The 13,946-nt window shown below is 41.8% G+C and overlaps 1 protein-coding gene across 1 annotated transcript in view; it reads right to left on the bottom strand.

Moving 5' to 3' along the window:
• The window catches only part of SPTBN5 (spectrin beta, non-erythrocytic 5), a 250,075-nt gene that overhangs the window by 118,434 nt on the left and 117,695 nt on the right, over positions 1–13,946 (bottom strand). Inside the window, 3 exon segments of the mRNA XM_044271814.1 lie at positions 8,132–8,281; positions 9,470–9,673; positions 12,848–13,027. Of these exon segments, the coding sequence (XP_044127749.1) occupies positions 8,132–8,281; positions 9,470–9,673; positions 12,848–13,027 (534 nt within the window).

The following is a 13,946-nucleotide window of genomic DNA, read 5'->3' on the forward strand; positions in this document are numbered from 1 at the left end:
CCTGTTGCAAGACCCATGACCTGCGACTGAGACCAAGCTTTCTGACACTGGCTAGTACATTTCTCTCTAGAATTCCTTGATAGTCTTGAGATTTCATTGTACCCTGCACAGATTCAAGACACCCTGTGCCAGACGCAGCAAAGCAGCCCCAGAACATAACAGAGCCTCCTCCATGTTTCACAGTAGGGACAGTGTTCTTTTCTTGATATGCTTCATTTTTTCGTCTGTGAACATACAGCTGATGTGCCTTGGCAAAAACTTCGATTTTTGTCTCATCTGTCCACAGGACATTCTCCCAGAAGCTTTGTGGCTTGTCAACATGTAGTTTGGCATATTCCAGTCTTGCTTTTTTATGATTCGTTTTCAACAATGGTGTCCTCCTTGGTCGTCTCCCATGTAGTCCACTTTGGCTCAAACAACGACGGATGGTGCGATCTGACACTGATGTTCCTTGAGCATGAAGTTCACCTTGAATCTCTTTAGAAGTCTTTCTAGGCTCTTTTGTTACCATTCGGATTATCCGTCTCTTAGATTTGTCATCAATTTTCCTCCTGCGGCCACGTCCAGGGAGGTTGGCTACAGTCCCATGGATCTTAAACTTATGAATAATATGTGCAACTGTACTCACAGGAACATCTAGTTGCTTGGAGATGGTCTTATAGCCTTTACCTTTAACATGCTTGTCTATAATTTTCTTTCTGATCTCTTGAGACAGCTCTTTCCTTTGCTTCCTCTGGTCCATGTCGAGTGTGGTACACACCATATCACCAAACAACACAGTGATTACCTGGAGCCATATATATAGGCCCAATGGCTGATTACAAGGTTGTAGACACCTGTGATGCTAATTAGTGGACACACCTTGAATTAACATGTCCCTTTGGTCACATTATGTTCTGTGTTTTCTAGGGGTACCATCATTTTTGTCCATGCCTGTTTCATGAGTTTATTTTTTTACATAATTCTGTTGAAGCATGGTTGAAAAACAATGTCTGACTTTCATTGGTTAACATTTATAGAATTTTAATTTATTATTACTTTTGTCAGATTAAAGTTATTTCTGTGACCATTGTGACTTTTTCTTTCATTGACCAAAGGGTACCAACAATTTTGTCCACGTCTGTATATAGGCATATTTCTGTATAATTAACGATCCCCTATATGTATTTGGTAACACTGTAATCAAAGTGACCCAGAGAATAAAGTTATCATCTTATTTATGCAAATAGTACAACCTATCCCACAAAGAACAAGCTCTCATATGGCCTCAAAAAATAAAAAATAATAAAGTTATAGTTCTTGCATAATTTTTTTGCCCCCAACATATACATTACACATAGGGGAAAAGACGTGATGTGAACCCAGCCTTACTTAGTTTTTGATATATATATATATATATATATATATACAGAAAAAAGATTCAGTGGCAGCACCGTCAATGGGAGATGTGGGTGCAGCTGGCCCAAATACGGATAAAAGCCAATCCAAATAGATAAAATGACAAAAGAGGGCAGCACTCCATCAAGTAAAAAAATGAAAAATACTTTAATTACCCATATGGGACAAGCGACGTTTCGGCTCAATGTGTGAGCCTTTCTCAAGCAATGTGTACAGATAAAGTGCCAGGCATATATACTAGTGCAAATCAATACAATCAATGTTCAACACAGGTGTGCATAATTCGTACTAAGTGAATTAATTAACTTAAAAATACAATATAGACATTTTTTATGAAATAATCTATGGACATGATGTCTATATTGTATTTTTAAGTTAATTAATTCACTTAGTACGAATTATGCACACCTGTGTTGAACATTGATTGTATTGATTTGCACTAGTATATATGCCTGGCACTTTATCTGTACACATTGCTTGAGAAAGGCTCACACATTGAGCCGAAACGTCGCTTGTCCCATATGGGTAATTAAAGTATTTTTCATTTTTTTACTTGATGGAGTGCTGCCCTCTTTTGTCATTTTATATATATATATATATATATATATTTTTTTTATATTATTATTATTTATTATTAAAGCGCCATTCATTCCATAGCGCTGTACATATGAAAAGGGGTGCACATACATAATACAGACAATTGCACTAATCAAACAAAAAGAGTTACAAACTTGTACAGAAGGAGAGAGGGCACTGCCCGTGAGGGCTTACAATCTACATGATATATATATATATATATATATATATATATACACACACACACAGGTATATATATATATATATATATATATATATACACACACACACATGCAGTGGTCCCTCAAGATACAATATTAAATGGTTCCAGGACGACCATTGTGTGTTGAAACCATTGTAAGTTGAGTAATCGGTTCCAAAGCCCCAAAATGTCATCCAAGATGAGAGAAAATGATTTAAGAAAAATAAGCAGATAACTAAGACAGATAAAACAAGTTCTTCCGCACAGACCCGGTAGCCTCCCTTCGCAGGGTATTTGACCTACTGACATTCTTCGGTCGGGTCTCATACTACAAATTAAATGTTGACAAATCCCAATGCTTGCCTATAAACATACCATCCGAACAATTATTACTACTAAAACGCCTGTTTCCCCTGGACTGGCAACAGGACAGTATTTCATACCTAGGTATTCAACTAACCCACCCAACATCTAAAACGTTCCACTCCAATTTCCCCCCTATCTTAGAAGAAATACAGCAAGATATCAAAAATATGAAGAGTCAAATGATCTCCTGGTTTGGGAGGGTTGCAGCGTATAAGATGCTGTTACTGCCCAAAATTCTCTATCTTTTCAGAACCCTGCCTATCCCGATCCCTGACCATTTCTTTAACAAAGCTAAAAAACAGATGATGGACTTCATCTGGAACTTTAAACACCCAAGAATAGCATATGCAACCCTGACCTCTCACAAAAAAATTGGAGGACTGGGAGTGCCTAACCTAAAACACTACCGAACAGCATGCCTGCTGGACCAACTGGTTCACTGGTGGAATGATTCCAAAGATAAACACTGGGTAACCATGGAGAGAACGGCTCTCAACCTCTCCTCACTCCGCTCACCAATGATGAGCGCGCTATGGAATCTTAATACTAGGTCTTCCCCTCTGCAGACAGTTAAATTATCCCTCAAGGCGTGGAAATTGTACCTGGGCAGTACTGGCGATGTAGGGACTATCCCACCCCAGGTCATATCCATGAATTGTCTGGCTGATCACATTCCGGGACTTAACCTTCGGAGTTGGATCTCCCAGGGTGTCCAAACAGTGCAAGATTTGATGGACAAGGAGGATCTTCTATCCTTTTCCCATATACATGATAAATATCACATTCCCCACGTGGATTTCTACAAATTCCTGCAAATCAGATCTTTTCTGAGGGGGAGGGAGGGCAAGTCCCTTCAGTTCCCGCTGATAGTTAGGCGATTCTTGCATGATAGGTTCCCGAAAAGGGGAGGTATCTCTCTCTTTTATGATCTTCTAAATCGGGGAAGTGAGTGGACGAAACCGCCTCCTATGAAAGCATGGGAAAAAGACCTTGCTCAAACGTTTTCTAAAGAGCAATGGCATGCAGCCTTCAGAATAGCCACCTCTTCTTTTAGATGTGTGACACACCAAGAGGCCATTTTTAAAACTAGCCTAAGATGGTATTTTACCCCGAATAGACTAAACCTGATGTTTCCCTCTGCCTCTCCGGACTGCTGGAGATTATGTGGACACAGGGGGTCCTCCTCCATATCTTATGGTCTTGCCCCAAGGTTTCCCTTCTATGGAGTGGTGTGCAGCACCTACTGGCCACCCTTATGCCTACAATCCCCCCTCTATCACCCGAACTGGCACTTTTATTCATTGGAATAGACACCGTAGATAGCAGCTGTAGGACTATATTGGCTCATATACTTATGGCAACCAAATTAACGATCACTAAGCATTGGAAGGACCCTAATACCCCTCCCCTACAGGAGGTGATTTCTCTAGTAAATTCCACCTGTATGCACGAAAAGATGTCTCATACTAGCACTATGTCCCTAGGAAAATTCCAGCCCGCATGGTCAGTTTGGATTTCCAGTCAGTGGTATGTGTGTTAAATTCCCGAAGATTGTCCCAGAGTGCCCATAGATCATAGGCCCTCCTTAAGGTCAGTGTCGGTTTCGAGCTGCGATTCCGGTTAGTAAGACACCTGATAGCCTTGTGTTCAGACTGTTATTTCTGTTCTATGTTCATTGTCATTTATATTTTTGTGTTTCTTTACTTTAATTTCTTTTCCTCGAAATCTCACTCCTTCAATGAACCCCTGGCTGGGGTGATATGCTCTTCTGCGGTGTAATTGACGCATGTATTATTGCTTGAGTGATAATTGCTAAGAATTTGGCTATTGAATAACTACTGTTTGGGCGCTATTACGCCCTGTATGTGATATTGTAACTTTACTTTTTGGAGATAATCAATAAAAACTTCGTGATTAAAAAAAAACAAGTTCTTCCATATAACAGTCAGGAATAGCTACTAATACCAGAGAAGTGGCCTTGATTGGTTGGATCTGAGTCATTATATGTTGAGTCTAGTTTCAACTTACGATGAGTCAGAAAAGACCATTGTGTGTTGAAATATTGTATCCTGAGGCCGTTGTATCTTGAGGGATCACTGTACACATAAAATAGATATATATAGATAGATATATATACAGTACAGACCAAAAGTTTGGACACACCTTCTCATTCAAAGAGTTTTCTTTATTTTCATGACTATGAAAATTGTAGATTCACACTGAAGGCATCAAAACTATGAATTAACACATGTGTAATTATATACATAACAAAAAAGTGTGAAACAACTGAAAATATGTCATATTCTAGGTTCTTCAAAGTAGCCACCTTTTACTTTGATTACTGCTTTGCACACTCTTGGCATTCTCTTGATGAGCTTCAAGAGGTAGTCACCTGAAATGGTTTTCACTTCACAGGTGTGCCCTGTCAGGTTAAATACGTGGGATTTCTTGCCTTATAAATGGGGTTGGGTCCATCAGTTGCGTTGTGGAGAAGTCAGGTGGATACACAGCTGATAGTCCTACTGAATAGACTGTTAGAATTTGTATTATGGCAAGAAAAAAGCAGCTAAGTAAAGAAAAAGGAGTGGCCATCATTACTTTAAGAAATGAAGGTCAGTCATCCGAAAAATTGGGAAAACTTTGAAAGTGTCCCCAAGTGCAGTCACAAAAACCATCAAGCGCTACAAAGAAACTGGCTCACATGCGGACCGCCCCAGGAAAGGAAGACCAAGAGTCACCTCTGCTGCGGAGGATAAGTTCACCAGCCTCAGAAATCGCAGGTTAACAGCAGCTCAGATTAGAGACCAGGTCAATGCCACACAGAGTTCTAGCAGCAGACACATCTCTAGAACAACTGCTAAGAGGAGACTGTGTGAATCAGGCCTTCATGGTAGAATATCTGCTAGGAAACCACTGCTAAGGACAGGCAACAAGCAGAAGAGACTTGGAATGGATATTAGACCAGTGGAAATCTGTGCTTTGGTCTGATGAGTCCAAATTTGAGATCTTTGGTTCCAACCACCGTGTCTTTGTGCGACGCAGAAAAGGTGAACGGATGGACTCCACATGCCTGGTTCCCACCGTGAAGCATGGAGGAGGAGGTGTGATGGTGTGGGGGTGCTTTGCTGGTGACACTGTTGGGGATTTATTCAAAATTGAAGGCATACTGAACCAGCATGGCTACCACAGCATCTTGCAGCGGCATGCTATTCCATCCGGTTTGCGTTTAGTTGGACCATCACTTATTTTTCAACAGGACAATGACCCAAAACACACCTCCAGGCTGTGTAAGGGCTATTTGACCATGAAGGAGAGTGATGGGGTGCTGCGCCAGATGACCTGGCCTCCACAGTCACCGGACCTGAACCCAATGGAGATGGTTTGGGGTGAGCTGGACCGCAGAGTGAAGGCAAAAGGGCCAACTAGTGCTAAGCATCTCTGGGAACTCCTTCAAGACTGTTGGAAGACCATTTCAGGTGACTACCTCTTGAAGCTCATCAAGAGAATGCCAAGAGTGTGCAAAGCAGTAATCAAAGCAAAAGGTGGCTACTTTGAAGAACCTAGAATATGACATATTTTCAGTTGTTTCACACTTTTTTGTTATGTATAGAATGCCACATGTGTTAATTCATAGTTTTGATGCCTTCAGTGTGAATCTACAATTTTCATAGTCATGAAAATAAAGAAAACTCTTTGAATGAGAAGGTGTGTCCAAACTTTTGGTCTGTACTGTATATATATATATATATATATATATATATACACATACACACATATATACACACACACACATACACACTACAATTGATGTTTAAGGCTGCAAATCATTTTTTTCCTAATTTCACAGTCTTACCACATTTGGACAGCCAGCAGACACAACAAAGGAAAGGACATGCCATTTCCTATAAATAGGCACTAATGATAGCGGACTTAAAAGTCACCGGCTCGTGCAATTCCTCATGTAAACATTCGCTTCAGTCTTATCTATCAACAGAATGATCACTAGTGACACTTTTACACAACTGGTACAAGAGGCTGAAATAGGAGACAAGATGGCATCAGTGTCAGGGGCTTGGAGCAGACGTAACAGGTCTCTTCTGTAAAGGCAAAACTATTTAGGGTGAATTCACATGACCGTATGTATTTTACTATCCGCAAAAACAATGGATGACATCAGTGTTGCATCCGTTTTTTTTTGCAGATCCATTGTAACAATGCCTAATCTTGTCCGCAAAAAGGACAAGCATAGGCCATGTTCTATCTTTTTTGCGGGTATACAGAGCGGACATACGGATGCGGACAGCACATGGTGGAAAAGCATCGACAAAGCATATCTCTGCACATTTCATATAACACTGCATTTTCAAATAATACCATTTGTGGAACAAATGGTTAAAAATTGTATTTAAAAGAGCGGCCCTCCCAAAGACGAAGGAGAATATTCACACAGGGTACAGGGAAATTGAAAATCTGTCACAGAAAAATCTAGGTTACTGTTGATAGGGGATGGTCTATTCAAAGAGGTGGTCTTTCGGAGAGGTCTCCCAATACAGTAGTCCCTCAAGTTCCAATATTTTCAACATACAAAGGTCTTTCTTTAACCACCTTCAGCATCAACATGGGCACTTTACTAGTACAACACCTGTATTTTAAGGCTACATTCACATGACCGTAAGTGTTTTGCGGTCCGCAAATTGTGGATCCACAAAAAAAAAAACGGATGACGTTCTGTATGGCATTCGTTTTTTTTTTTGCGGACCCATTGTAACATTGCCTATCCTGGTCAGCAAAACGGACAAGAATAGGACATGTTTTATCTTTTTTGCAGGGCTACGGAACGGACATACGGATGAGGATAGCACACGGTGTACTGTCCGCATTTTTTGCGGACCCATTGAAATTAATGTGTCTGCATCCTATCCGCAAAAAAAAACGGAATAGACACGGAAACAAAATACGTTTGTGACTGTAGCCTATGCATGCACTGATTGGATGTGTAGTAGTGCCTCTCTACAGTAAACTGGCGTGGAAAATAATGAATTAGACGGGCCGGCCGGCCCCGCTCTTCCTCACCCACGCCAAGTTCTGTTTTTCCGCCACTTCACAAAAGTGGAGTGAGCGGGTTAAAGTCACAGATCTTGCCGCAAAACACATAAATCTGTGATCTAAATTCGCCAAAAGGTGGTGTATAACACATAGTAATGACCGCCTATATTTGTATGTTTTAAAGTCCTTCCTGAAACATATTTTACTGAAAGTAGCTTCCACTGTTCTTAGTGATGTTTAAGAAAAACACGGTCATTTTTCTTAAAACTTGTCTTCTGAACCCAGCAGAACATTAAAATAAGGACAAAAGAAGTCAGTTATGTTGCTAAACTAGAAATTGGCGCATCCACTGTACTGTAAATAATAACTTCTGTCCAAACTTCCTTTCCAACAATTGGGGGGGACCTCACTAGGGAGGGGACGCTCCACTCATTGAGAAGGACTGGGATACATCATAATGTGACCTACAGGTTTTTTTAAAGAAATAATAGAGTATAACAGTTGTACCTCATATTGGACGGAGTACATAAGCTTCTCACTAACCTCCTGTGCATTTAGGATCTTCTCCATATTATCAATGTCTCTGTAGAAAACTTGCTCCTGGTGAACCTGTTCCAGAAACTTTCTTTTCTTTTCCCAGTGCTGATAAAGATTCTTGTTTTCTTCCACCAGAGCCTGCAGCTTTTCTCTAAGCTAAAACATTGAACACGAATTAATACGTTTACTTTATTTAAAGGATTGCGACAATAAGTCTATAAATTACTATAGATGAATAAACTCAAATATCTAGCTAACCACAAGGCTGATTGTTACATTGCCTGTTGATATGGTCAACATATCATTACGGAATGCCATATTACTGTACTTGTAGTATTGTATCAGGTATACACCTCCACCAATTCTAATATAAATCATATTATCAGATGTGGATATCCCTGATGTAGCTAACAAGAGTATGGATGTTCTCTAGAAAACTAAAAATACAAAGTACAGTTCACAACTATAATAAAGTATGAAATCAAGTAACAATACCTTTAGAGCATGAAAACATTTGGGGGGTCATTTATGATTAGATATACGGCACTTTGTGGCATATATCTGTTGCAGATTTTGGCAAAAAGGTTAAAGGGGTTGTCCGGGTTCAGAACCCGGACATACCCAGAATTTCACCCAGACAGGCCACCCCCCCGACGAGCATTGGAGCAGTTGATGCTCCTATGTCCTGCGCAGGATCGCGCAGCGAAAGGGCGCTTTTATTTACAATAACACACTGCCGGGCGGAGGCTTCAGCCTAGCAGTGTGTTCGGTGATGTCACCGGCTCTGATGGGCGGGCTTTAGCACTGCCCTAGCTGTCTTACAGGCTAGGGCAGCGCTAAAGCCTGCCCATCAGTGCCGGGGACATCACCGGGCAGCCTGAAGGAGAGCCCGGTTCATCACTGGAACTCAACAAAATGCCTTTGCCCTGCGTGATTCAGCGCAGGACAAAGGAGAGCATAGGAGCATGAACTGCTCCGATGCTCTTGTCAGGGGGGCTGCCTGGGTGAAATTCTGGTATGTCCGGCTTCAGCTCTGAACCCGGACAACCCCTTAATTGCATAAAAATCTGTGATTGTTAACCCCCTTAGGGGTGTGGTATGGTCGTGTAAAAGGGTGGGCTGTCAGGCCGCCTCACTAATAATTTTTTATGCCAGTTTTTGGCATAGAAAATGACTTACCGGTAAATCTACACCAGCAAGGGAGCTGGTGTAGATTTAAGCTTGGTGTACACCGGCGGATCATGCGTTGAAGGTAGGTAGAGGCCTGCGCCTCTACCTAACTTCGGCTCATCCACCGCTAGCGCAGGGGTATTAAGACCCCATTGGTGTTTAGCTACCTCTTACCTGTACTGCAGGGATTTTTCCCTCCTGTAGAAGAGATTGTCCAACAGTGACTGTTTTATTGTATGTTTCTTGATGGGCGTCCATATTCTGCCTTAGGTCTTGATGGGCTTTCAGTCTCTTGCTACTTTCTAGAACTCCCCTTATGGTCTCTTCAGCATTCATTTCACGGGTTATTTCTGCAGCCCACAACATATAGTCACGCACCTATCAACAAAAATATTAATTACAGCTCTTATGCACAGAAAGTTCTTTAAAAGGACTCTCCCACAAAAATAATCTGCAGTTTTTAAACCGGCACCTGGATCTAAATACTTTTGTAATTGCATACAATGAAAAATTTACCATAGCCACTGAGCTAAAATGTGTCTGTATAGCGCCACCTGCTGTTTGTTTTCTTCTTATTTTTCTGTCCACCTAGCTGTTCAATCCTTTATCTGCCTCCTGAGCTGTGATAGAGAGCTACAGCAGAAAGGGCAGCCCCCCAAGCAAGAGTCAAACTACCATAGCGGCAGACCATGCGACTGCTATGAGGCCCAGGGCAAGAGGGGGTCCAGTTGGGATCATCCCCTCTTCTACTGGAGGTGAAAACTTGGTCAGGACTCTACCTTCTAAAGGAACAAATTTTAGCAAATGAGGCAGTGGAAAAAATGGCCAAAGGATCATAGAAAGGCCTCATGCACACGACCGTTGTTTTGGTCCGCATCCGAGCAGCAGTTTTGGCGGCTCGGATGCAGACCTATTCACTTCAATGGGGCCGCAATAGATGCGGACAGCACACGGAGTGCTCCGTTCTGTGGTCCGGAAAAAAATAAAATAACATGTCCTATTCTTGTCCGCGCTTTGCGGACAAGAATAGGCAGTTATATTAAAGGCTGTTTGCGGACCGCAAAACACACAACGGTCGTGTGCATGTAGCCAAAGGGTTTTAGGCAGAAACCCCTCTGTCCTGTGTGAGGGGCCTGGTTTTATCCTTGCTATGGGGCCCTTATTTCCCTATGTACGCCACTGCCCCCAAGCTGTTATAGGGAAATAGCTGCAGCAAAAAGGACATGCCCCCGTCCCCTGAGGTGCCAACTTGGTAAAAAAACTAGCAGAACAATTGGAGCAATGAATGGGGAGATCTCTGGACCCATGTGAGGTGCAGGGCTGGTTCTAGCTTTGTTAGAAAGAGATTGTCAAGTACTGTATGATGTCAGATATTGCTGAGAAAACATAAATCATACGCTCCTTAATAGACACATTGAATGAATCACAAACATACTTTTTTCCCCTAAAAACCACAGACTCCTGGTTTCACAGGATTGATACAGTTTGTCAGACATTGTTCTCTGTTCTTTCCCAATCATTGCCCCGAGTATGGGCCCATGTAAATAGGCCGTTATAGTAGGCTTCTAAAGGGAAACTAATGCCTTTCTAGATCTGGGTTGTACAGGCGCTGTTTAACTGAGAAACATAAAAAGACACACTATAGGGTAATAACGTAACGTTTGTGATGCAAAATGTCTCCATTGAGGAGGCTCACCTTGTGGAGTTGTGCCAAACGTAGGCACAACTCTAGTGTAGGCTCATCTGGGGTTGTATGAATCCAGCTCCTGTGTGAATAGTGTGCGGCCAAGGATGCAAGTATTTCTGGTCAGGGATGCCTGAGGTCCCTCAAAAGGTAAGTAGATCGGCAGAGGATATCCCGCAGCGCAAAAGAAACCATCCAATATTTTGGTTAGAATTCCAAAGACTTATTTAGCAAGTGGCACAACGCTTTTCGGGGACAACGGTTCGTCAGGTACAGAATTCTTGCATATGCAAGCATTCTGTACCTGGTGAGGGAACCGTTGTCCCCGAAAAAAGTTGTACCACTTGCTAAATAAATCTTTGGAATTCTAACCGAAATATTGGATGGCTTCTTTTGCGCCGCAGGATATCCTCTGACCTTTCTAGATCTGGGGGCAGACCAAAAGTAATGGGACTATATACATCTCTTGAAAATAAATGACTTCCATGGATGGAGCCTCGACTGGACATGTGGTCTGCAAAATGGACGTCCTTTCCAAAAGTGGTTAAAAGTTAAAACTCTATGAGAATTGGACTCTGTTCTTGCATTGTATAATTTGTTTCAAATAAAAAAATGAGTGGGCAGTGCACAGATATGCAAAGGTTAATATTGAAAATACAGATGTTATCTCGACTAACGAGTCAAGGACCACTTGCCTATGAAGAAGTGATCCATCCTGCAGCTTGTGTTATTAAAAAAGGGGTTACAACAGAGACAGCTGTCTAATGTTCATATAAGGAGGCTCGGTCACAGATCCACAGCTCAGTTCCAGATTATATTTATCTATGATTCACAGCCAGCTAGTGTTCCTCTTCAGTAGACACGTGATTCTCAAACTGAAACTCTTCCCAAAGGCAAAATTACACAGACAATACTGACCAATACTTACCAAGAAGAAACATGTGCTTACAAAGTTCAAGGGTAAACACTTACTTAAAGGGGTTTTCCGGAGCTAGATATTGATGACCTATCCTCGCAATAGGTCATCAATATCTGATCAGTGGACACAACACCTGGTACAGACTCAAATCAGCTGTTTGTAAAAGCCCATGACGCTCTGGTGAGCGTTGCAGGCTCCTCAAAGCATACCAAGCACAGTGCCGTTCATTGTATAGTGGCTGTGCTTGGTATTGCAGCCCAGGCTCATTCATTTGAATTGGACTGAGCTGCGACTATGCCATGTGACCAATGAACATGACAGCACTGGCCCAGGAAGATGCCGCAGCGCTCACTGGAGCACCATATTGGTGGGGGTGCCAGGAGTCGGACCACCACCGATCAAATATTGATGACCTATCTTCAAGATAGGTCATCAATATCTTACTCCCAGAAAATCCCTTTAAAGATTTAAATGTTTTGTCTCATGAAGACTTCCCTTGTCCATATGTCTTTGTCCTATTTAGAGAACATCAAAAAACTGTCCTCTTTAGATTCCAATTTGGTGGACCTGTTACATTCATTTGTGCAGTCGCTGCAGGAGAAATATATAGCCAGGTGTGGCTTTCCAGCAGTAACAGTCGGAGATTGGAGAGGTTACTGTAGACCCCCAGCTGATTGCCTGCTACCATAAAAAATGTGTTGTCTTCATGAGACAGCTACTTTAAGCCGCCCATAGATATCAGATCGCTGTCAGACCGCTATCCCTCCTTATCCTCCAGTAAGCTTGGCTGGATGTGCATGTTTATTTCAATGGGGAGAGAAAAGTATCCCGGGGAACTAGGACTCAGGCTACCACCATACGTACTAGATCATTAGCAGATCCTGCAGAAGCCAGGTTGACCTTAATCCCATAATTCTGTAAATGATGTACAGGTTACGCTGACACTTACGGATGCCAGGAAGAGGTAGAGCTTGCAGGCCTTTTCCAGTTCTGTTCTCCTCCGTTCCACTTTGGCTTTCATCCACTCCCATTTCTCCACCACTTCTTGCTGTTTCTGTTGCAGTCTCAGGGTCTGTTCCCCAGAGCACCTAGACAGGGTGTCATCCGCTGCATCAACAAGCTCTTGGAGCTGAAAAATATTTAATTATAAATGAAATATAAGTTAAAATACCTTCATCACTATATTACTAAATAACTACTACCAATATGAAAGGTTAACACATTAGAAAAATATGAACATAAGCCAAAAAGATTGTTTTATGCCATATCCTAACTATGACTTCAATATCAATACCTCAATTTTGGAGATTTTCTGATATACTATCGCTAAATAATAATATTGCTAAAGTTAATACTAACTACTGATGTGAGTATATGTTTGCCCACAAACAACATACAAGTGATGCATTGGTCTCAAAATGGTACTTCGGTATTGGATGGCCTCTAAATATGCATCCCCACTACCCTTCTAACCCAGTACCACCTCTATCATCTGTGAACCCCTTGTTTTCTTCCCTTACTACATTATGTTCTTTCTTCTCCCCCGTTCCTTAAATGGGTTATCCGGTAAATTATATTGATGACCTATCCTCAGGATAGCTCACCCTCTTTGAAGTGAATGGGGCTGAGCTACAATACTGTGCACAGCCGCTGTACTATGTGCTTGATGAGCTGCCACGAGCCAGCCGCGCTCACCGGGGATCTGTTGGCTCACTAGAACGGTTGATCAGCGGGGGGACCCTGGCAATGTGTCCTGAGGATAGGTCATCATTATCATTTCCTGAATAACCCCTTTAATATTTTACCTTTTTCAAGTGCTATTGTTAACTGGGGGTTTTAACCCTTCCTATAAACTCTGAAGTTCTGTTTAAAGATTTTATTTTACATGGAAAGATCCTAATATTTCCATTGTAAGACTACTGCCTTTCTTTTGTAATGCTGCTCTTTATGAACCTGTAAATATAAATGAAAAATAACAACATTAAAGAGGTTTCTGGTACTTTCTATCAATATCAGATCCATGAGGTCCACCTTCCAGGTCAGACTAC

This window comes from Bufo gargarizans, chromosome 11, assembly GCF_014858855.1.
Source record: "Bufo gargarizans isolate SCDJY-AF-19 chromosome 11, ASM1485885v1, whole genome shotgun sequence".
Lineage (NCBI taxonomy): Eukaryota > Metazoa > Chordata > Amphibia > Anura > Bufonidae > Bufo > Bufo gargarizans.